Genomic DNA, 23,397 nt, shown 5'->3' with positions numbered 1-23,397 from the left:
TCTGCCCATTTTTGGATTGGGTTGTTTGTTTTTTTTGATATGGAGCTGCATGAGCTGCTTGTATATTTTGGAGATTAATCCTTTGTCAGTTGCTTCGTTTGCAAATATTTTCTCCCATTCTGAGGGTTGTCTTTTCATCTTTTTTATGGTTTCCTTTGCTGTGCAAAAGATTTTAAGTTTCATTAGGTCCCATTTGTTTATTTTTGTTTTTATTTCCATTTCTCTAGGAGGTGGGTCACAAAGGATCTTGCTGTGATTTATGTCATAGAGTGTTCAGCCTATGTTTTCCTCTCATAGTTTTATAGTGTCTGGCTTTACATTTAGGACTTGAATCCATTTTGAGTTTATTTCTGTGTATGGTGTTAGGAAGTGTTCTAATTTCATTCTTTTACCTGTAGCTGTCCAGTTTTCCCAGGACCACTTATTGAAAAGGCTGTCTTTCTCCATTGTATACTCTTGCCTGTTTTATCAAAGAAAAGGTGACCATATGTGCCTGGTTTTATCTCTGGGCTTTCTATCCTGTTCCATTGATCTATATTTCTGTTTTTGTACCAGTACCATACTGTCTTGATTACTGTAGCTTTGTAATATAGTCTGAAGTCAGGGAGCCTGACTCCTCCAGCTCCGTTTTTCTTTCTCAAGATTGCTTTGGTTATTCAGGATCTTTTCTGCAATTTTTTTGTTCTAGTTCTGTGAAAAATGTCATTGGTAGTTTGATAGGGACTGCATTAAATCTGTAGATTGCTTTGGGTAGTATAGTCATTTTCACAATGTTGATTCTTCCAATCCAAGAACATGGTACATCTCTCCATGTGTTTGATCATCTCTAATTTCTTTCATCAGTGTCTTACAGTTTTTTGCATACAGGTCTTTTGTCTCCTTAGGTAGCTTTATTCCTAGGTATTTTATTCTTATTGTTACAGTGGTAAATGGGAGTGTTTCCTTAATTTCTCTTTCAGATTTTTCATCATTAGTGTATAGGAATGCAAGAGATTTCTGTGTTTTGTATCCTGGTACTCTACCAAATTCACTGATTAGCTCTAGTAGTTTTCTGGTAACATCTTTAGGATTCTCTATGTATAGTATCATTTCATCTGCAAACAGTGACAGCTTTACTTCTTTTCTGATTTGGATTCCTTTTATTTCTTTTTCTTCTCTGATTGCTGTGGCTAAAACTTCCAAAACTATGTTGAATAATAGTGGTGAGAGTGGGCAACCTTGTCTTGTTCCTGATCTTAGACGAAATGGTTTCAGTTTTTCACCATTGAGAACAATGTTGGCTGTGGGTTTGTCATATATGGCCTTTATTATGTTGAGGTAGGTTCCCTCTATGCCTACTTTCTGGAGAATTTTTTATCATAAATGGGTGTTGAATTTTGTCGAAAGCTTTTTCTGCATCTATTTGAGATTATCATAATGGTTTTTATCCTTCAGTTTGTTAATATGGTGTATCACATTGATTGATTTGCATATATTGAAGAATCCTTGCATTCCTGGGATAAACCCCACTTGATCATGGTGTATGATGCTTTTAGTGTGCTGTTGGATTCTGTCTGCTAGTATCTTGTCGAGGATTTTTGCATCTATGTTCATCAGAGACACTGGCCTGTAGTTTTCTTTTTTTTTTTTTTTTTTTTTTTTTGCAGTACGCGGGCCTCTCACTGCTGTGGCCCCTCCCGTTGCGGAGCACAGGCTCCTGACACGCAGGCTCAGCGGCCATGGCTCACGGGCCTAGCCGCTCTGCGGCATGTGGGATCCCCCCGGATCGGGGCACGAACCCGTGACCCTGCATCGGCAGGCGGACTCTCAACCACTGCGCCACCAGGGAAGCCCTGTAGTTTTCTTTTGTTGTGACATCTTTGTCTGCTTTTGGTATCAGGGTGACTGTGGCCTCATAGTATGAGTTTGGGAGTGTTCCTCCCTCTGCTATATTTTGGAAGAGTTTGAGAAGGATAGGTGTTAGCTCTTCTTTAAATGTTTGATAGAATTCGCCTGTGAAGCCATCTGGTCCTGGGCTTTTGTTTGTTGGAAGAGTTTTAATCACAGTTTCAATTTCAGTGCTTGTGATTGGTCTGTTTATATTTTCTATTTCTTCCTGGTTCAGTCTCAGAAGGTTGTGCTTTTCTAAGAATTTGTCCATTTCTTCCAGCTTGTCCATTTTATTGGCATATAGTTGCTTGTAGTAACCTCTCATGATCCCTTGTATTTCTGCAGTGTCAGTTGTTACTTCACCTTTTTCATATCTAATTCTATTGATTTCAGTCTTCTCTCTTTTTTTCTTGATGAGTCTGCCTAATGGTTTATCAATTTAATCTTCTCAAAGAACTAGCTTTTAGTTTTATTGATCTTTGCTATCGTTTCCTTTATTTCCTTTTCATTTACTTCTGTTGTGATCTTTATGATTTCTTTCCTTCTGCTAACTTTGGGTTTTTTTGTTCTTCTTTCTCTAATTGCTTTAGATGTAAGGTTAGATTGTTTATTCAAGATGTTTCTTGTTTCTTGAGGTAGGATTGTGTTGCTATAAAGTTCCCTCTTAGAACTGCTTTTGCTGCATCCCATAGGTTTTGGGTCATTGCGTTTTCATTGTCATTTTTTTCTAGGTATTTTTTGATTTCCTGTTTGATTTCTTCAGTGATCTCTTGGTTATTTAGTAGTGTATTGTTTAGCCTCCATGTGTTTGTGTTTTTTACAGATTTTTTTCCTGTAATTGATATCTAGACTCATAGTGTTGTGGTCAGAAAAGATACTTGATTGAATTTCAATCTTCTTAAATTTACCAACGCTTGATTTGTGACCCAAGATATGGTCTATCCTGGAGAATGTTCCATGAGCACTTGAGAAGAAAGTGCATTCTGTTGTTTTTGGAGGGAATGCCCGATCAATACCAATTAAGTCCATCTTGTTTAATGTGTCATTTAAAGCTTGGGTTTCTTTATTTATTTTCTTTTGGATGATCTGTCCATTGGTGTAAGTGAGGTGTTAAAATCCCCCACTATTATTGTGTTACTGTCGATTTCCTCTTTTATAGCAGTTAGCAGTTGCCTTATATATTGAGGTGCTCCTATGTTGGGTGCATATATATTTATAATTGTTATATGTTCTTCTTGGATTGATCCCTTGATCATTATGTAGTGTCCTTCCTTGTCTCTTGTAACATTCTTTATTTTAAAGTCTATTTTATCTGATATGAGAATTGCTACTCCAGCTTTCTTTTGATTTCCATTTGCATGGAATAACTTTTTCCATCTTCTTTCACTCTGTATGTGTCCCTAGGTCTGAAGTGGGTCTCTTGTAGACAGCATATGTATGAGTCTTGTTTCTGTATCCATTCAGTCATTCTGTGTCTTTTGGTTGGAGCATTTAATCCATTTACCTTTAAGGTAATTATTGATATGTATGTTCCTATTACCATTTTCTTAATTGTTTGGGATTTGTTTTTGTAGATCTTTTCCTTCTCTTGTGTTTCCTGCCTAGAGAAGTTCCTGTAACATTTGTTGTAAAGCTGGTTTGGTGGTGCTTAATTCTGTTAAACTTTGCTTATCTGTAAAGGTTTTAGTTTCTCCTTCGAATCTGAATGAGATCCTTGCTGGGTAGAGTAATCTTGGTTGTAGGTTTTTCGCTTTCATCACTTTAAATATGTCCTCCCACTCCTTCTGGCTTGCGGAGCTTCTGCTGAAAGAACAGCTGTTAACCTTATGGGGACTCCCTTGTATGTTATTTGTTGCTTTTCCCTTCCTGCTTTTTTTTTTTTTTTTTTTTTGCTGTATGCGGGCCTCTCACTGTTGTGGCCTCTCCTGTTGCGGAGCACAGGCTCTGGACGTGCAGGCTCAACGGCCATGGCTCACGGTCCTAGCCACTCCGCGGCATGTGGGATCTCCCTGGACCGGGGCACGAACCTGTGTCCCCTGCATTGGCAGGCGGACTCTCAACCACTGCACCACCAGGGAAGCCCTCACTTGCTGCTTTTAATAGTTTGTATTTAATTTTTGATAGTTTGATTAACATGTGCCTTGGTGTGTTTCTCTTTGGGTTTATTCTGTATGGTACTCTCTGTGCCTCCTGGACTTGATTGACTATTTTCTTTCCCATGTTAGGGAAGTTTTCAACTATAATCTCTTCAAATTTTTTCTCAGACCCTTTCTTTTCCTCTTCTTCTTGTGGGACCCCTATAATTCAAATGTTGGTGCATTTAATGGTGTCCCAGAGGTCTCCGAGACTGTCCTCAATTCTTTTCATTCTTTTTTTTTTATTCTGCTCCCTGGCAATTATTTCCACCATTTTATCTTCCAGGTCACTTATCCATTCTTCTGCCTCAGTTATTCTGCTATTGTTTCCTTCTAGAGTTATTTTTAATTTCAGGAATTGTGTTGTTTGCCACTGTTTGCTCTTTAGTTCTTCTAGATCCTTGTTAAACGCTTCTTGTATTTTCTCCATTCTGTTTCCGAGATTTTGGATAATCTTTACTATCATTACTCTGAATTCTTTTTCAGGTAGGTTGCCTATTTCATCTTCATTTATTTGGTCTTGTAGGTTTTTACCTTGCTCCTTTGTCTTTCCAGAACAGGAAAGCCAGTGCCTCTCCTTGCAAGGCATGCAGAAATATGAGAAACCTTTGGAGAATTGTCTCCTAAGATTTTGATCTTTAAATCTGCTTGTTACTTTTTTCCTTCTATTCCAGTAAATTTATATTTTTAAACTATTTTTTTACTTATATAATAATAATACTAAGAATGTTAATATATGCACAGCAACATGGACAGTGACTTGTTTGCCTGCTACAACTTCGTGAAAATAAGCCTTCCAATCATGGTGAAAAGAAATCTTCAACATACCAGGTTCCTACTCCTAAAGAAGGTTGATGGTAAAATATATTAAGTATCAGAAGTTACAGCTTTGCTTATTTTTAAGTATTATTATTGTTTCATCAGAAAATATTTACTCGTCCTTTATGTGATTTTAAAAGACAAGTCTTGTTGGCCTTCTAGCTTAAGATGGTAGACTGAGCACAAGAATCTCTCTCCTCCTTCCTAAAATGGAAAAGATTAAAAGAAAAATAAACCAAAAAACCCACCACAGCTCTGGGAAAAGAAAGAAAAATTTTTCATGAATTCATGAAAAATGGAAAACAAATGGGATATGATTGACAGGATGAAAAAAAAATGGAGATTCAGAAGATTATATAGTAATAAGAGCCATTTTTCACCAAAGAAGTCTGGAGAAAATCCAAACTCAGTAATAAGAAATAAAAAGAGCAAGAGTGATCTCTGAGGCTACTGTCAAGGTAATTAATAAAAGGATTGCCTATAGAACATCTGGGCCACTCTCCTCAACCCCTCAAAGTACATAGAAATGTTGGCAGGAATTATTTATGCTCCAGTGATAACCCTCAAAATTACCAGAGTTCCTAACATTGTATGTTGAAGCTGGAGAGAAAAGCAAAAAAGAGCATGAAGTAATTCCAGGCCTCCACAACAATGGAGGTTAATAAAAAAGAAAGGCAGTGCCAGCCAGAAATGAAACCTTTCGTTGCCCAAAATAAACCCCTTATGCTCCTTACAGGACAGACTAGCCCAGAGTTTACAGTCAGCCCTCCCAGTTAGGGGAGAGACCTGTTAGAAAAAGCAATCTACCTAATTGCAGAAGGAACCCATACCAGCCAGCTATACCAATCACCATGATTATTAATTAAGCATTTGTTAATAAATATAACAGAGAGCCAAAGATTATCAGCATTTATGAAAAGCTAATGGTATGAATGAAAAGAACAAAATGAGCAAAGACAGAATAGACCCTAGGAGAAACAAAGATAATGTATGGGATAGAAAAAAACCTTCAAAGTATTCTAATTAGTATCTTCTAAAACATGAAAGGATATTACATCCAAAAATGCCCGTAAAACAAGAAAGGGCTGCTATGAAAAGAAAGAACCAATGAAAGAATAAGAGTTCTCTCAAATAATCTCCACTTTTTAATTTAAAAGTAGTAAAGAATACTGGGCATGGTGGGCACACGCCTGTAGTGACAGCCACTCAGGAGGCTAAGGCAGGAGGATCTCTTGAGCCCACGAGCTCTGTACTGTAGTGTGCTATGCCAACTGGGTGTCCGCACTAAGTTGGGCTTCAATATGGTGACCTCCCGGGAGAGGGGGACCACCAGGTTGCCTCAGGAAGGGTGAACTGGCCCAGGACGGAAACGAAGCAGGTCGAAAGACTGAATCAATGATATAGAGAGAGGAGAAAGACAGAGGGGCAGAGGATGGGGAGAAGACAGAAAGGATGGTAATGGGGCGAGAGAGAATATCTTAAAAAGTGGAATAAAAAATTAAAATGAGAGAAAAGTTAAGAAATCTGGAAGACTAAGCATCCACTAAAAATGAGCAACAGATGGAGAGAGTGGTGTGAGAACAAAAAATTGAAAAACTAACAGAAAAATATTTTCCTGATATGAAGAAAGACTTGAATGAAATAATTGAAGGAGCTCACCAAGGGTCAAACAAGAAAAATGAAAAAGGATAAAACACCCAGACGCACCCATGAAAGTTCTGAAATCCCCCAAATAAAAACATTGTCCCAAAGCTTCCAGAAAGAAAACAAAAACCAGGTTCCCTATCTGGAACCAGACCTCCCATAAACAACACTTTAATCTGGAAGAATATGAAACAACACTTTCAAACTTCGACTGTAATTCAAACATGGGGAAGAATAAATATGTTTTAAGCATACAAGGACTCGAAAATTTCAGAAAACATCAGTTCTTGAGAAAAAGTTTCAAAACATATTCCAGAGAAATGAAATAAGAATCCAAGGAAATAGAATAACAAAAGATACATGAAAGAATATTAAACCAAGAAACAAGTAAAACACGTAGCTAGGTTGAAATTATTGCTGGCAATTGGCTGTACAGTTTAATGCAAGTTATAAGAAAGAGTTCTTTTCAAAGTAGAGACATAATATTAAAAGCAAATAACAACCCGAAACTATAATCTGTGATTTCAATAATAAATGAAAGATGGAGAAAGGAAATACAGCAGTAAAACATGCTAAAAGTTGTAACTATTTTAGGAAGGAAAAAATAATAGTAACTAATCTTCAGTATTCAGAGAGATAGGAAGATTAGAATTTCTTTTGAATTTAAAAATAAAATAATTTAAATTACAATATACATACTACAAACACAGAGGAAAAAAGGGAAAAAATTCAGTAAAACCAATGAAAGAACAGAAAGACAAAGAGAATACCTACCATATGATCCAGCTATTCCACTTCTAGGTATCTACTCAAGAGAAAAGAAAGCATATGTCCATACCAAGAACACATATGTTAATAGCAGCTTTATCTGTAATAGCCCCAAACTGGAAACAACTGAAATATTCACCAACAGGTAAATATATATATAAATTAGGGTAGACACATAAAATGGAATGGTACCACTTAGAGATAAAAAGCCAAGGTCAGCAAACCATCCTATACCTGCTACTTGTTTTTGTACAGCCCATGAGCAAAGAATGGCTTTTACATTTTTTAATGTACAGTGGTTGAAAAATCAAGAGAAAGTTTCTATTTCATGAAATATGAAAATTCTATGAAATTCAAATTTCGGTGTCCATAAAGTGGAACACAGCCACACTCATTTATTTGCATATTGTCTAGGGCTGCTTACACTCCATAGTAGCAGAGTCAAGTTGTTGCAACAGAGACTGTATGGCCAGCAAGACCTATAATATTTACTATCTGGTCGTTATAGAGAATTGTGTGGGATACAGCTAGGTAATACTTCAGGGAATTGCTTTAGCCTTCAAAGTTGAAAACTAATTAGCTAAGCATCTTATCTCAAGAAGTTAGGAAAAGAACATAAAAATAAATCCAGAAAAATAGAAGAAAGAAATAGTAAATGTGAGAGCAGCAATTAATAAAATAGAAAATGAATTCACAATAGAAAAAAATCAGCAAGAGTTTATTCTTTTCAAAGAGTAATAAAATTCATTAACTACTGGCAGGACTTAATCCCACCCAAAAAAGAGAAGTCACAATAACCAATATCAGGAATGAAAAGCTACAAGCACTGCAGCTATTAAACATATAATAAAATAAAATAAAAATATTGTGAACAACTTTATGGTAATAACTTTGAAAATTTAGAAGAAATGGAAAATTTTTCCTAGGAAAAATATATAACTTACTAAAATAGATTCAAGAAAAAAATACAAGATCTTCATTGTCCTACAACCAATAAATTGATTAAACCAACAGTTGAAAATCCCCCTCAAAAAACTCCAGATGTCCAATGGCTTTACTGGTGAGGTATTTGAAAATTCAAGAAAGATATAATTCTGCTCTTTTACAAGCTTATGCAGAGCATAGAAAAATAAGAAGCACAAAGATCATTTTATAAAAGTAGATGTAACCTTAATAACCTGATAATTTGACAAGGGCAGGAGAGAAAAAGAGAATTATAAGCATAGATGCAAAAATTGTATAAAAATATTAGCAAACCAAATCTAGATACATACAAAATGTAATATGTAACAAATAGCTGTATTTATTACAGGAATGTAAGTTTGTTTTAACTTTGAAAAAGCAATCAACATATTCAATTATATTAACATACTGAAGAAGCTACATCATATCAGTGAGTACAAAAAAAGCATATAATAGTCAACATTCATTCCTGATTAAACAAATTAAAACAACCTCTTAGCAAAGAATGAAAATAGATGGGAACTCAATATTATAAAGAGAATCTCAAAAAAACACTATAGTAAACTTGATACTTAAAACAGTTAAAAGTTTCCCTTTAAGATCAACCACCTGCAAGACAAGGGTACCTGCAATCACCACTGCTATTCAGCATTGAACTGGAGGTTAGATAACAAGGACAATAAAGTAAGAACAAGAAAAGTTATAGATTGAAAAGGAAGACACAAAACTGTTATTTGCAAATGATGTCAGTGAAATACCTAGAAAGTAGAATCTACAGATCAATTGTTAGAATTAATAAAAATTTAAGCAAGGCTGCTGAATACTTAATATACAGAAATCAACTGCATTTCTATACACCAGCAACAAACCAAAAATGAAATGCTTTAAAAGGAGATAACACTGATAGTAACATTAAGAAAAAATAGCATGTATCCAGGAATAAATCTTATAAAAGATATGCGAAATCTCTAGGGGAAAATTGCTTCAATAAATGCAGCTGTCGGGTATCCATAAGGGAAAGCATGTTATTGGACCCTTACCACAAACCATACACAAAAATCAGTTCCAAGGAGATTAATGATCTTAAGGTAAAAGGATAACTCTAAAGAATGAGGAGTTAGCCTAAGGAAAGAGAGGGAAAAGCATAGATTTGTAGCTAAAATATGGCCTATGTATTATATTAAAAGCTTTTTCAAACAAATAAGAAAAAGATGGACATTCAGGGTGGTGGAGGGAGCAGTCAGTTCTTCTGACATTACTCTTAACGTTTTTAAAATTCGTGAGCAGGATTTTAAAACTCTAATTGTTACCTTATATTTTGCCGTTCTTGATCAACACATCTTATTTGTGATGCAAGCATTTTTTTGTGAACCTTAATTTCTTCATTCCGTTCTTCCATAGCAGTGTGTAACTGCTGTTTTCTTTCTTCTAGAGAAAGAACTTCTTCTGCCTTACTGTGAAGCATATCTCGAATACGTTTAACCTCAAGTTTTAAAAGATTGTCTTCTATCATCAAATCCTATCAACATAACAAAATCGTCAAATATTGAAATAATAATTTGCATATCCAAACCAAAATATATTTCCTTTTTATTGAAAAGGAAATTGAAAAAACTTGAAAAGATAACATTTTCTAATTTGACCATTGACCAAGATATTAATTAGGGTTAAATTTAGATTGCTCTGAGTCATGACTGATTTTCCTTTTATTTTTATTTTAAGGAAAGGGTTTATGGTTATTCCAAGTCTTTTATTATAATTCAATTTTAAATTCAAGTTTACTAAAAAAACAAAAAGAAGAACTTATAAAATTTAAAGTTACAATGTCCAGCAAATATATGAAACCCAATGGATGAGCATTTTTATATTCAAACTAAATCTTACAAAATAATGTGTAAATACCTTTTTATTTTAAAACAGTTCAGTCATGAGTAGAGTGCTGACACAAGATCACACTAATAGATCAATTTTCAGAATAGAAAGCCCAGAAAAAACACTCTAGAATATAAGATTTTACGAATTCAAAACAAAGCTTGTTAGCTGGAGAAAAGATTAGATCCCCATATCTCATATGTACCAAAAATAAATGCCAGATGAATGAAAGAACTTAATGTAAGAGATTAAACCAGTGCAGCCACTAGAAATAGTAAATATCTGTTTGATTTTTAGTGTGATGAAAAAGTTTCTAAGCATAAAAATTATACAGGGAAAAACACTTAAACATATAATGTTAAAAAAAGTTTTTATGTCAAAAAAAACTGAATAGAAATTTAAAGACAATGGGACAAATATTTATGAGTTAATATTTTAACATATGAAGATCTTTTGCCAAGCATTTAAAAAATATAAACCACCTGGGGACTTCCCTGGTGGCGCAGTGGATAAGACTCTGCACTCCCAATGCAGGGGGCCCGGGTTCAATCCCTCGTCAGGGAACTAGATCCCACATGTGTGCCACAACTAAGAGTTTGCATACCACAACTAAGGAGCCCACGAGCCACAACTAAGGAGCCCACCTGCCACCACTAAGACCCAGCACAACCAAATAAATAAAGAAACATATAAACCTCCTAATGGAAATATGGGCAAGAAAATGAACTAGAAATCCAAAAGAAAAATTATGGAATATAACATAATAGAAAAAAATGTTTAAACATTTTAATTGAAACATAAATATTTTAAATTTTATGTTTAAACATAAAATGTTTTAAAATGTCACCAATTTCTAAAGTGCAGACTAAAAACAATGAGATACTATGTTTGCCCATCAAATTAACAATAATTTTATAAATTATATTATCCAGCCCTGGTGGTGGTGAGTAAAATAGAATGCTTACACACTGCTGGTAGGAGTATTAACTGAACCCTCTAAAAGGCAATTTGGCTTGAAAATAGTTTCAAGACACCGAAAATATTCATTCTTTTTGAACCATAATTATACAGCTAGAAATTTATCCTAAGGAGATACATGAACAACTGTACAACGAAATATGTGCACAGTACATGATAGCACCATTTAGAATAGCCAAACACTAGAAACACATATGCAAAAATAGGAGGTGGTTAAATAAATTACGGTAACTTCATGCAATGGACTGTAGGAAGCCTTTAAAGATAATTAATGTTTGGGAGACATGTGCAATATACTTTTAAATTTTTGAATATAATATATAAAGCCAATTTTCTTTAAAAGACTGAAAGAAAATAATATACTATAACACTTTATCTTCTGTACAGTGATTATAGTGACTTATTTTCTTCTTTATAATTTGGTATTTTAAATTTTTCTACAATTAGCATGAAAATATGTGTTTTTTAATATTATATATACATATGATTTTATTGCACCTGTTTCAAAGCTTTGGCTTTATTAAGTTCTTTCTCTGATCTGTCATTGAAGAGGTTTAGTTCATTTATTTTGGTCATGAGGGACTGTTTTTCATCACGATTTTTACTATTTGACTTCTTGATAAAGTAAAGATCATTCTGTAAAGAGGAAAAAATGGTACATAAATACATATTTTAAATAACAATATTAAATACATACTACTAAACATGACTTACATTAAACTATATGCTCCATTAAATATTTATAATAATATTATAAATCTCACCCTTCATGCTCTTATGTCTCTAATAGAATATACATGGATGTTCACATAGAAGCATTTTCATTTTTATTATCTATTGATGTTTGGGTTCAGTTTGAGTTCAATAATTCTAGGAAATATTATGTATGATTACAGTTCAAACTGAACTATTACGTCGTTGCCATTTACGGGGAGAAATGGGAGGGTGGGGTTCAAGCTTTGGTTAAATACATGGTTCACCTTCTGGAGTTCATTATTTGATTTAACCCAAGTCTCAGAAGGTAAAAACATTAACAGTCTGAGAAAGCATAGGGTCTTGGTTAACTACAAGCTCTGGAATCAGACAGCCTTAATTATATATTAGCCATCCAACCCCAGTGGGCAACATACTCTTCCTCAGTTTCCTCATTTCCAAAATGGAGATGATAACTATACCTACCTACCTGGGTTGTTGTGAGGGTTAAAGAATTTACTGTCAAAGAATATGTGCAACAATGTTTGACACATGGAAGTGTCTATTATTATTATTATTACATATATAATCACATACTGCTGGAGAGAAAAATGCTAGATAAGATCTAATTCCACTGAATGAATAAATGGGTCATACATACTCAGATATTAGTTTTCTAGCTTTATACCAGTTTGTATCCTCCCTCCCACTCAGAACCAGAACAAGGTTTGTTCCCTTTGTCCCCCTTAGCCCCTCTTAGGGGACATAAAGCAAAAAGTTTCTATTGCCAAGATCTGTCTCCCTTCTCTCTCTCTCTTTCTCTCTCTCTCTTCCTCTGTCCCTTCCTTCTTCCCTCCCCTGCCCTTCTCACTGCCTGTATTTCTCTGAACTATCAGGACTTAAGATTGAAGCAAGACATTAAGAATTTTTTTTCACATAAAGATGTGATTTCATAAAATTAACTTTTAGAATGAAATTTTTAATTTAAGGTAATTTTCAACCAGAAGAAATTTGTCTCTACTATTCAAAATAATAGATGGAGTGGCATGGGAAAGAGAATACAGAATGACTTTACAATCTAATGCTACTATTGAGAAGAGAAAACCTTCATTAGAAGCTTAACTAGCTTTAATATCTTTAAAAATTCACTTGCATTTCTATTAATTTATTTACCTCTCTGTCAAAACCAGCTGGGATAGGCATAAGTACTAGCCAACTGCATAATGGACAGAGCCCCAGCGTAGCTAAAAGGAGGAACACTAGAACCATCCTCACACAGGAAAACAGACACAATTCAGGCTAGGATCAAAAAACATGTCCAGATACAAATGTTACCCTCCTATTATTCTGTAGCACTAATATTCTCATATTCTATGTAATTAAAAAAATACCATTTATTGAGTACCTACTAAAAGCACTGTGTTAAGATATACATTGCTTCTAATTCTCCCAAATGCCCTAAAATAATATTAAATATTGTTTTCCATTTTAAAATGAGTAAACTAGGACTCAGAAAAGTTAAAATATCAGTTAGTGGTGTAACCTTGACATTCAAAACCGGTTCTGCTCTTTTCCACTAAACCAAGGAAACAGTCTTCTAAAAATTTAATCAGGCTACAAACCACTCCAAACCAATATTTTGTCATGTTAATTTTTTTTTCCCCTAATTTAAAAAAGTAGTAGCTCCCTTTCACCTTTGTAGCCCTGAAGGAATTCAGGGCAATTCTTCTTAGAACCACTAGAGGACACTCATCACTAGCCTTTCCAGCTGTTTAACTTTTAAACCTTTGGAGTTCTCCCCCTGTTCAGGTCCATGTTTTCACTCCTTCACTCTTACTTCCCAGTTACACTTTAACATAGGTTTTATATTACATAGATTCCCCTAACACAGGTTTTATATTGCCATAAACATTAAAGTACCTAAAGATGAAGAACATTTTTACCGTATTAACAAAACTGAGTCATCTGAAATATGTAACTAAGTAAATATTTGAATAACAATAGATGACCCGTAAAAGAGCAGGTTCTTTTAGATGCCACTTCAGACATAAAAAGCAATCAAGTTATTATGGCAGATACATAATAGAAAACTGGAATTTATCAATTTTTTAACTCATGTACTATTTAAGACTATTTTTAAGTCCCATGGACCACGGATCAAATCCTAGCTGTAATCATGGACAAGTTACTTAATCTGTAAAACAAGTATTATCTTCATCACAAGACATTTATAAGGATTAAATGAAATAAGATACTAAAGGCATATACTTAGCATACAGTAAATGCATAATCAATAGTAATGTTACATTCTCATAGTCAGTATAGAAATATAAGCATTAGCTCATACACTTGTTATATATATGGGTAGCTTGGCAATTATCCTATCCAAAGTCAAGTCTTAGGAACATGTTGACTTAAAACAAAATGATGACTAGGATATTTGAAGCATAAAAAGTATTTTAACTAAGTTACATGAAGCTTCTTGATCTGTGTTTCCAAAAGGTTAAATGTAGATTTTTTCTCTTCCAATGTCTTTTGAAGTTCAACAATTTTTGCTTCAAGGGCTTGTTTTTCTTCTGAGTTAATTTCTCCCTTTAACCGTGACATTCGGCGTTCCACTTGTTGAATGTAAAAATCCTGTTACAGGTTTTAAAGATAGGTTAGTAAGAAGAAACAGTTAAAACCATTTCTATAGATGCAAAAACACTGTAAATACTTTCTTATGAATTTGGCCTGATGTCACCATTTACTAAAGTCACTTTCACCCTTCAGTGATTTATAGGATGAAATCCTTCTTACTGTAAGGGAAGAAAGAGCAAACTATTCTTCAACAACCAGAGTACGTGATACTAACACAGAACTAATCTGAAAATATAATAAAGCAGCTAGGTGGTCATTTATCATACTCGCATGATGGAACATCAGTAAATCCACTGGATTTACATGGATATGGATTTTTTGAGGGTACATTTTCTAAGGAGTACAAAAAAAGAATCACAAATTGTTAGCCATGAAAGTCTCAAATATGATGAACTTCTAAAGAAATATTCTGAAAATTATACTTTAGAGTCTAATTTTGAGAAACTAAGAACACATTAGATGGGGAAATTAAGACGTAGAGAGGGAGGACATTAAGAAATTAACATGAGACAGAATATATAAATAGAACAAAAAAGGAAAAAAATTTAAAACATTTTTTGGTCTGGGGTTGGGGGTGGGGATGGGGATGGGGATGCCGATGTTTGCACAACATACAGTCATAGGGGTTTCGGGTTTTGTTTGTTTGTTTGTTTGGTCACGCTGTGTGGCATGTGGGATCTTAGTGCCCTGACCAGGGATTGAACCCGCACCCCCTGCAGTGGAAGCGTGGAGTCTTAACCACTGGACTGACAAGGAATTCCCAACATACAGTTTTTCTAGGTTTCAGACATCCCATTCCTTGTTTTGTTTTACTCCAGGTCCAATTGCTCCAGGTTCCTTTAAAGCATGGTCTCCCTCACTAGAGCTGTCGATCCTCTTCTCTATTTATTTCAGATCAAGAAAAAAAAATAGCTTTTAAGGCCCCCTCACCCTTCGCTGACCTAACATGATATCCCATCTTCAGCATCTGTCTATCCCCCCACCCCAAGAGTTCTTAGAAATCTTTGTTTTCTTAGGACACTGCAGTATCTTGACCATCACAATTATAACAAATCAATATGAAGACATTCATAAGAGTAACATCTACCTGATTGTACATAATTTCTTGCTGCTGTAAGGTTTCAAAGTCCAGTTTATGTAACTGATGGTTGAGGTGCTTTAGAGAAGAACGGGTTCCTTCAATTTCAGATACAACAGCTTTTTCTTTCATTGTCTCAGTCTGTAATTCCTGAACTTTCTTAAATAGCACACCCTTCACTATGTTCAACTGAACTTCTACTTCCTGATAATAAGAATAACAATGATTAATGAAATATAATACCTTGTAATGTTTTATTGCATGAATATTATAATTTGGGGGTCATAAATGAACCCTCATTTTAGCCCTTAAGAATATAAAGCCCTTCCCACAGTTTCAACAAATCCCCAACATTGCTTGTAGTCTACTCTAGTCTAGTAGACTAGAATAGTAGTTTTCTATTCCTGTGTCATGCACCTTGATCTGTCATCTTAATTCTATCCTATGTCACCTTAGCCTTAGAACTTGACCATTCCACTGGTTTCCTTAGAACATAAAATATACTGAAGACACACAGCTTCTAAGCTCACAAAGTTTACTAAAGTATTGAGAGTGTTAAGGGAAGAAATCTCCCACCTTCTTTTTGGTACTATCCAGTGGTGAGCAGATAAATTTTAACCATCAGCTTTCTAGTAGATGGGAGGTTACAGGGAAGAGGCTGATTTCTATGATTATTTTATTCCCACTATGGCCAGTTTCAAGCTACTAACATGATTCCTCTAAATGCAGAGCTAGGAAGAGATATGCCGTAGCAGACCATTATGCAGTATATCTACTAGACAGATATAACAGATGTTAATAGTCTTAAGTAACCTTAAAAGCATAGATAACAGTAAAATGCAGTAAAATAATTTGGAAGTGATATGTGCTGAGTACATATTACTTTTATTTTTAATATAATTTATTTAATTGTAAGTCTATATAATTTGATTTTTAATAGTAGCTATGTTTAGCATTTGACTTAAAAAATTCCAGAAAATTTAACTATCAGCTCTTGTGAGCTGGTGAGAGCTGGCCCCAACACACTACTGGCACTATCACTATCCCTTACTCACACCTTGCCTGCAGCTGACTTCTCTACATGTGCAGCCCTCTAGCAAATAGAAACTGGTACCCCATTCCCACTTCTCCTTTCTCAGGAGGCAGGTCCGTCTTGATCTCACAGTGTCACATCAATATATTCTAGGTTTCAAACAGATCTCCCATGCCAAGATCTATTGAAAGCTCTCATTTTAAAATGTTGAAATAATTTCCCTCTGTGTTCTTATACCCAGATAAGCATATTTCCCTTTGGCATCCAATGAACCTCAATATGAAACAAAAGAAGTCTGTGACTGGCACATTTAAATTTTCACAAATCAAGAAATATAATCTGATATAACCTTATAAAATGCATTCTTTTTCATATAATAGACAATTTTCACTGGGTTTAAGACCTTCTGAGACTGCTTGGCAGAGTTTTAAAGTCAGTGCTTGGTGGTGAATAACACAGCAAAATATATAGAGTTGAGATTTTTTTCAAACAAACAAAAACCCCCAATAACTACAGAAAACAAGATTATGAACCCAGCCCTGCTACAGCACAATCAGTACACATGTTGCCAATCTTATTGTTTTCTAATTCAGCTAATTTCTTTAAAAATATCACTAGTTTTTAATTATGTCTTCAGAAGGTGTATTTCATACAAACTTCAGTCTTTACAGACTTCAAATAAGTTCTAATACTATCCCGTTCCATGTACTACAGAAAATCATGCTCTTAGGGGGAAAAAAATCCACAACTTTTTTTTTTTAATAATGTTGTATGATTTGGACTCAAATACCACTCAAGTCAAGACTGTTGCATGACTTCGCTACTCAGGAATTTTAAACATACAACAGCACACTGAGGAAGCTGGATTCTATCCAAATACAAATGAAACCATACTTCATATAGGCCTCAGCAAATGGGGGATTTTACCACCACCTTCAGCTACCCCTCCTCTTCCCCCATCAAAAAAAAGAGTAAGGGCTTCCCTGATGGCGCAGTGGTTGAGAGTCCGCCTGCCGATGCAGGGGACACGTATTCGTGCCCCAGTCTGGGAAGATCCCACATGCCGCTGAGCGGCTGGGCCCATGAGCCATGGCCGCTGAGCCTGCGCGTCCAGAGCCTGTGCTCCGCAACGGGAGAGGCCACAACAGTGAGAGGCCCTCGTACCGCAAAAAAAAAAAAAGAGTAAAAGCAGAAAGTAGTGCCTACAGTGATAGGTCACACAAATAATTTTGAAGTTTTCAAAGAGGGAACGGTGAACCAGCCTTTTCCAGTTCCTTAAAAATCGGCTTTAATTCTACCAGAATGCCAAAGAGCTTAAGGTAGAAGGGGTATGCCAGTAAAGTTAGTAAAAGTGTTAGCATTTAAAAGTCTGTTTACCAATAAATGGTGCCAGACTGGAAGAGGTTAAAGAGATAGCAGATGATGAAGAAATACATGCAACAAATGTAGACCACTGGGGGAAACTTGATCACAAACAAAAAAGATGATAATCTGGTGGAAATAAGTTGTAAAACACAGGCATTTTTCAAGATGCATTTGCAATGTAAGAACATATATACAAGGACTTCCCTGGTGGCACAGTGGTTAAGAATCCACCTGCCAGTTCAGGGACACATGGGTTTGATCCCTGGTCCGGGAAGATCCCACATGCTGCGGAGCAACTAAGCCTGTGTGCCACAACTACTGAGCCTGTGCTCTAGAGCCCGTGAGCCACAACTACTGAAGCCCGTGTGCCTAGAGCCCGTGCTCCGCAGCAAGAGAAGCCACTGCAATGAGAAACCCGAGCACCGCAACGAAGAGTAGCCCCTGCTTGCAGCAACTAGAGAAAGCCTGCACGCAGCAACAAAGACCCAATGCAGCCAAAAAAAAAGTATAGGAATGGCAAACAGGGACAGAGACACAGTAGGCATTGAGAAGACATGGAATTTAAGATAGAAGGGCTATACCTCTAAAAGAAGACAAAGTTAAATGCTGAAAGTGAAGCAAATGGAGAATTAGGAGCTGAAGATAAAAAGAGGTACAACAACTCAAAAATCTAATTACAAATGCAATCACCCCAGAAATCAGAGCCTCGTAAAAGACCTCCTTCTCCTCTGATCTCAAGAGTCTAATTTATTCACTATTGCTAAATTTGCTGTGATTTTTTTCTTTAATTTATTTATTTTTGGCTGCATTGGGTCTTCGTTGCAGTGTGCAGGCTTCTCATTGCGGTGGCTTCTCTTGCTGCGGAGCACCAGCTCTAGGCACGCAGGCTTCAGTAGTTGTGGCACACGGGCTTAGCTGCCCCACGGCACGTGGGATCTTCCTGGACCAGGGCTCGAACCCGTGTCCCCTGAATTGGTAGGCGGATTCTTAACCACTATGCCACCAGGGAAGCCCTGCTGTGATTTTTTTTAAAAAAACGAAACTAAACTTACTTTCACACCTCTTTCTTCCTCCTTTAGCATGTCTTCCAAGTTGGTAGCTTTCTCCTCTACAGATGTAGTTTTCTCAGTTATCTGCTTTAATTTTTTTCTTACAATCTGATTATGATTTTTAATTTTGTGTAACCTATAGAGAATTTATAAGGAAAAAATAGAAAACATGTCTAAAAGATATTTAATGCAAACAAATAAGGAATAGTTTATCCTAAGATTTCTTCATATAACTTGAAAATTTCTTTTGCCATAAATCTTTTTATTATCAATGTGTATATAATAAGCCATAAAAATATTGCTCCTAAGCCTTTGTACTGAAAAACCCAGGAAAATTTTTTTAAGTTTAATAATTTAGTAGCTATAATTTTACAGTTATTTAACCAAAAAATCAAATATTCAATATTTTTTCTAGAAATAGTCAAAAACTATAAACATATTTAAACCTTTTTTCTTACCTTGTTGTTTCTTCATTAATGTCCTTCTTTACTTTGGAAATATTTTTCCTCAGAGCTTCTAAATCACTAGAACTTCTATTCACAGTGGCTTTTAAAGTATCCAGCTATTTATTAGTTAACAGAGAGAAATTATATATTTACTCTACATCTTATAAATTAATATCATTTCTGAGAAGTTCTATTATGAACACATTAATTTCTAACTTACATCACAACCATAAACATAATAACCATGTTGCTGTAATACATATTTAACAATTTTTCTTTTTGATCTGATATTAAATTTTAAATAACTTGTAAATCCTGGCATATTATAGAGAACTACATATATGAGTTAAAAGTGCATAGAACAAAAGCTTCACAACATTGTATGTGGCAATGATTTCTTCAATATGACACAAGAGGCACAGGCAACAAAAGAATAAGTAGACAAATTGGACTTCTTTAAATTAAAAACTTTTGTACAACAAAAACAATAACAGAGCAAAACGGCAACCCAAAGAATGGGAGAAAATATTTGTGAATTATATATCTGATAAGGGATTAATATCCAGAATATATAGAGAACTTCTAAAACTCAACAACAACAACAACAACAAAAACCCAGCCTGACTCAAAAATGGGCAAAGACCTTGAATAGATATTTCTCTAAAGAAGAGATGCAAAAGGCAAATAAGCACATGAAAAGACATGCAACATCATTAATCATTAGGGAAATGCAAATCAAAACTACAGTGAAATACTACCTCACACCAATTAATACAGCTACTATCAAAAAAACCCAAAATAACAAGTATGGACAAGGATGTGGAGAAATTGGAACACTTGTGCACTGTTAGTGGGAATGTAAAATGGTACAGCCACTGTGGAAAACAGTATGGCAGTTCCTCAAGAAATTAAAAATATAATTACCATATGATCAGCAATTCTGAAATAATTGTCCACCCATGTTCACAGCAGCATTATTCATAATAGCTAAAACATGGAAGCAACCCAAGGCCATTGACAGATGAATGGATAAGCAAAATGTGGTATATACACACAATAGAATAGTATTCAGCCTTAAAAAGGAACAAAATTTTGACATATACTGTAACAGGGATGACCCTTGAGGACATTATGCTGAGTAAAATAAGTGAAATAGCCCAGTCACAAAAAGACAAATACTTTATGATTCCATTTATATGAGGCACTTAGAGTACTCAAAATCACAGAGACAGAATGTAGAATGGTGGTTTCCAGGGGCTGGGAGGCGGGGGAAATGGGAAATTATTGTTTAATGGGTACAGAGTTTCAGCTTTACAAGAAAAGAGTTATGAAGATGGGTGATGGTGATGGTTGTAAAACATTAGGAATGTATTTAATACCACTGTATACCTGAAAACAGTTAAGATGGTAAATGTGTGTTATATTACATGTATTTCACCACAATAAAAAAATTTTGAGGAAAAAGAAGTACTCTTATATGCTACAGCTTGTATGAACCTTGAAAGCATTGTGTAAGTAAAAGAATCATGACACAAATTGCACCATATTGTATGATGTCCAAAATAGGCAAATCATAGAGACAGAAAGTAGATCAGGAGTTGCCAGGGCCTGGTAGGAGGGGAGAAAGGAAGGTGATTGCTAATGGGTATGGGATTTCTTTTTGAAAGACAAAAATATTCTAAAATTAGTTAGTGGTAATGGTTTCACAACTCTGTGAAATACTAAAAACCATTGAACTGTACACTTCAAAAGGGTGTATTTGATATGTGAACTCTATCTCAATAAGCAAATTATAAATGAATGAATACCTGCATTCTTTTCTGTAATTGGTTTAAACTTAAAAATTGTTGAGAATGAGCTATTAGCAGTGACATTTAATTTATGCAAGAAATTCATTTATTTTACTTTTTCAAGATCTTAATTATTCTCTTCAGACAGAAAAAAAAATCTTTCCTTCTTTATCAGGAATATAAAGTATAACAACTTATAGAATAAAATACTCTGCAATATTACAATTTCCCACCCAAATAGCAGTAACTTCAGATAACATGGCCTCAAGGCACAAATTTCATAAAGATCCCTTTATTGCTAACTAAGGGGATTGCTAACTCTCCCTATGGAATAATCTAGTTGGCATGTACGCTCAAAAAAAGAAAAGAACAAAGCAGGAGAATTTTATTCTCTCTTAGTCTGTTTAAAGACATTATACCACTACATTGTCCCACTACCACATTGAAATATTTTCCCTTAACAAGGTAAGAAACTGAACTTCAGCAGGTAGTTCCACCTAGAATTTGAGAGTTAAAACCACCATACACATGTAGCACTGGAAGGACACTTCAAGTTACCACCGATGTCAATAATTCATCTTCACATTTGCTCATTTGCCGGTTATCTTATAATTATGATTTCCAGCCTAGACCATTCAGGAGCCTTTTGCCTTGGGTCACTTACAGAACACTATGTGTGACAGTCAAGTTGGTCACTGCACAACTCCAGGGGGAGCCCTTCACACCACCTGTGATGTGAATGACAGCCCCCTGTTGCCTTCATCCAAGCAAGGTCTCATTAGAGTATCCTAAAAGTGCCACAACATGAAGGGATGTAACAAAAAGAACTAGAAGGCAGTTTCTTAATCAAAGGAAAGGCTTTATGCTTATTTGTATAGTAATTTGTTATAAACACACAAACCAGTCTTTTTAGTTGACATACCTCATCCTTCAGCTGAATTCTCTTAGTTTCATGACATTGATATTCCGTTCTACATTTTAAAACTTTACGATCAGCAACAGAAATTTTTTTCTCATACTCTGTGTTATTCCCAATCTCACTTTCCAAAAACTTGATCTTTTCCTTAACCAAATTTTCTTTTTCTCTTATTTCCTGTTTTATCTTTGCTAGTGCCTAGGATTTAAAATACATGTTAAATATATATTTAATATAACAAACAAAACTAAAAGGAATTTAGTTTTTCTATAGCATTTATTTTACCAAAACTTAAGAAAATGTTTTTTAAAGACAGACTAATTTATATGAATAAAATAAAATATTAATATGCCACACACTAATATCTATAAGCTCATTTTTTAAAGATCTCTGTATTTTATTTCATCCATCTGGTACTTTGCTAAAGGGATGAGAAAAATGTCAATTTTTCATCAACAAAAGGTGACATGTAAAAAATATAACAGTATTGAATAGTTTTCACATGGAAAGATGGATTTCAATGAAATTTTCCAAATATTTCACAAGACCAGTTTCTTTCATTTTTTGAGAACTTTATTTTTGTTATTGGTTTCTGTAGGAATGTCTTCACGCAGGCTTTTTGCTAGTCTTGGGAATACAAAATAACTAGAATATACAACGTAGTAACTGAGGTATGGACAAAGTATTAATACTATGGGAGCAAAGAGATAATGAAATCTACCCAAGAGAAATCATTAAAAGGCTTTACCTAAGAGCCTTCATTTGAACCGGGCCTAAAAAGATAAATGGGGGGCTTCCCTGGTGGCGCAGTGGTTGAGAATCTGCCTGCCGATGCAGGGCACACAGGTTCGTGCCCCAGTCCGGGAAGATCCCACATGCCGCGGAGCGGCTAGGCCCGTGAGCCATGGCCACTGAGCCCGCGTGTCCGGAGCCTGTGCTCCGCAACGGGAGAGGCCACAACAGTGAGAGGCCCGCGTATCGCAAAAAAAAAGATAAATGGCGATGCATAAATACTCTAACATGGTTAAGGTGCAGGGTGGGAGGGCGGGTATGGAATGGGGACATAATAAGAAAGGTTGGAGACAGATGATAGGGATTAGGCTGGAAAGGTAGAGGTTAAGGCCAAATGGTGAAGAATTCAATTTTTCAATTGCCATGTTAAAGAGGGTCAGCTTTTAAGCAACATGGAATAAAGATTTTAGAGCTGGGGAATAAAAAGATCATATGTGGTTTTCACGGGTGATTCTGATGGCAATATGTTAACTGAATTGGAGGGAGAAGGAAAATTTACCCTAAAATATATTTCTTCCAATTTTTCTGAAATAGGGTCCCATCAAAC

General features: G+C 35.2%; 1 protein-coding gene across 3 annotated transcripts in view; it reads right to left on the bottom strand.

Moving 5' to 3' along the window:
* The window catches only part of CCDC39 (coiled-coil domain containing 39), a 48,768-nt gene that overhangs the window by 12,478 nt on the left and 12,893 nt on the right, over positions 1–23,397 (bottom strand). For 2 of the 3 annotated variants that reach the window (XM_029214312.1, XM_029214313.1), the window contains 7 exons: positions 22,065–22,256; positions 19,365–19,468; positions 18,910–19,042; positions 15,469–15,663; positions 14,214–14,378; positions 11,547–11,684; positions 9,509–9,717 (listed from right to left, as the gene is read on the bottom strand). In XM_029214312.1, the coding sequence (XP_029070145.1) occupies positions 9,509–9,717; positions 11,547–11,684; positions 14,214–14,378; positions 15,469–15,663; positions 18,910–19,042; positions 19,365–19,468; positions 22,065–22,256 (1,136 nt within the window). The remainder of the gene's footprint in view (positions 1–9,508; positions 9,718–11,546; positions 11,685–14,213; positions 14,379–15,468; positions 15,664–18,909; positions 19,043–19,364; positions 19,469–22,064; positions 22,257–23,397) is intronic. The other variant, XM_029214314.1, reaches the window with a different exon arrangement.

Source organism: Monodon monoceros, unplaced genomic scaffold (assembly GCF_005190385.1).
Source record: "Monodon monoceros isolate NGI ecotype Baffin Bay Population unplaced genomic scaffold, NGI_Narwhal_1 Super_Scaffold_11, whole genome shotgun sequence".
Classification (NCBI taxonomy): domain Eukaryota; kingdom Metazoa; phylum Chordata; class Mammalia; order Artiodactyla; family Monodontidae; genus Monodon; species Monodon monoceros.
This window is presented reverse-complemented; position numbering and strand designations above follow the sequence as displayed.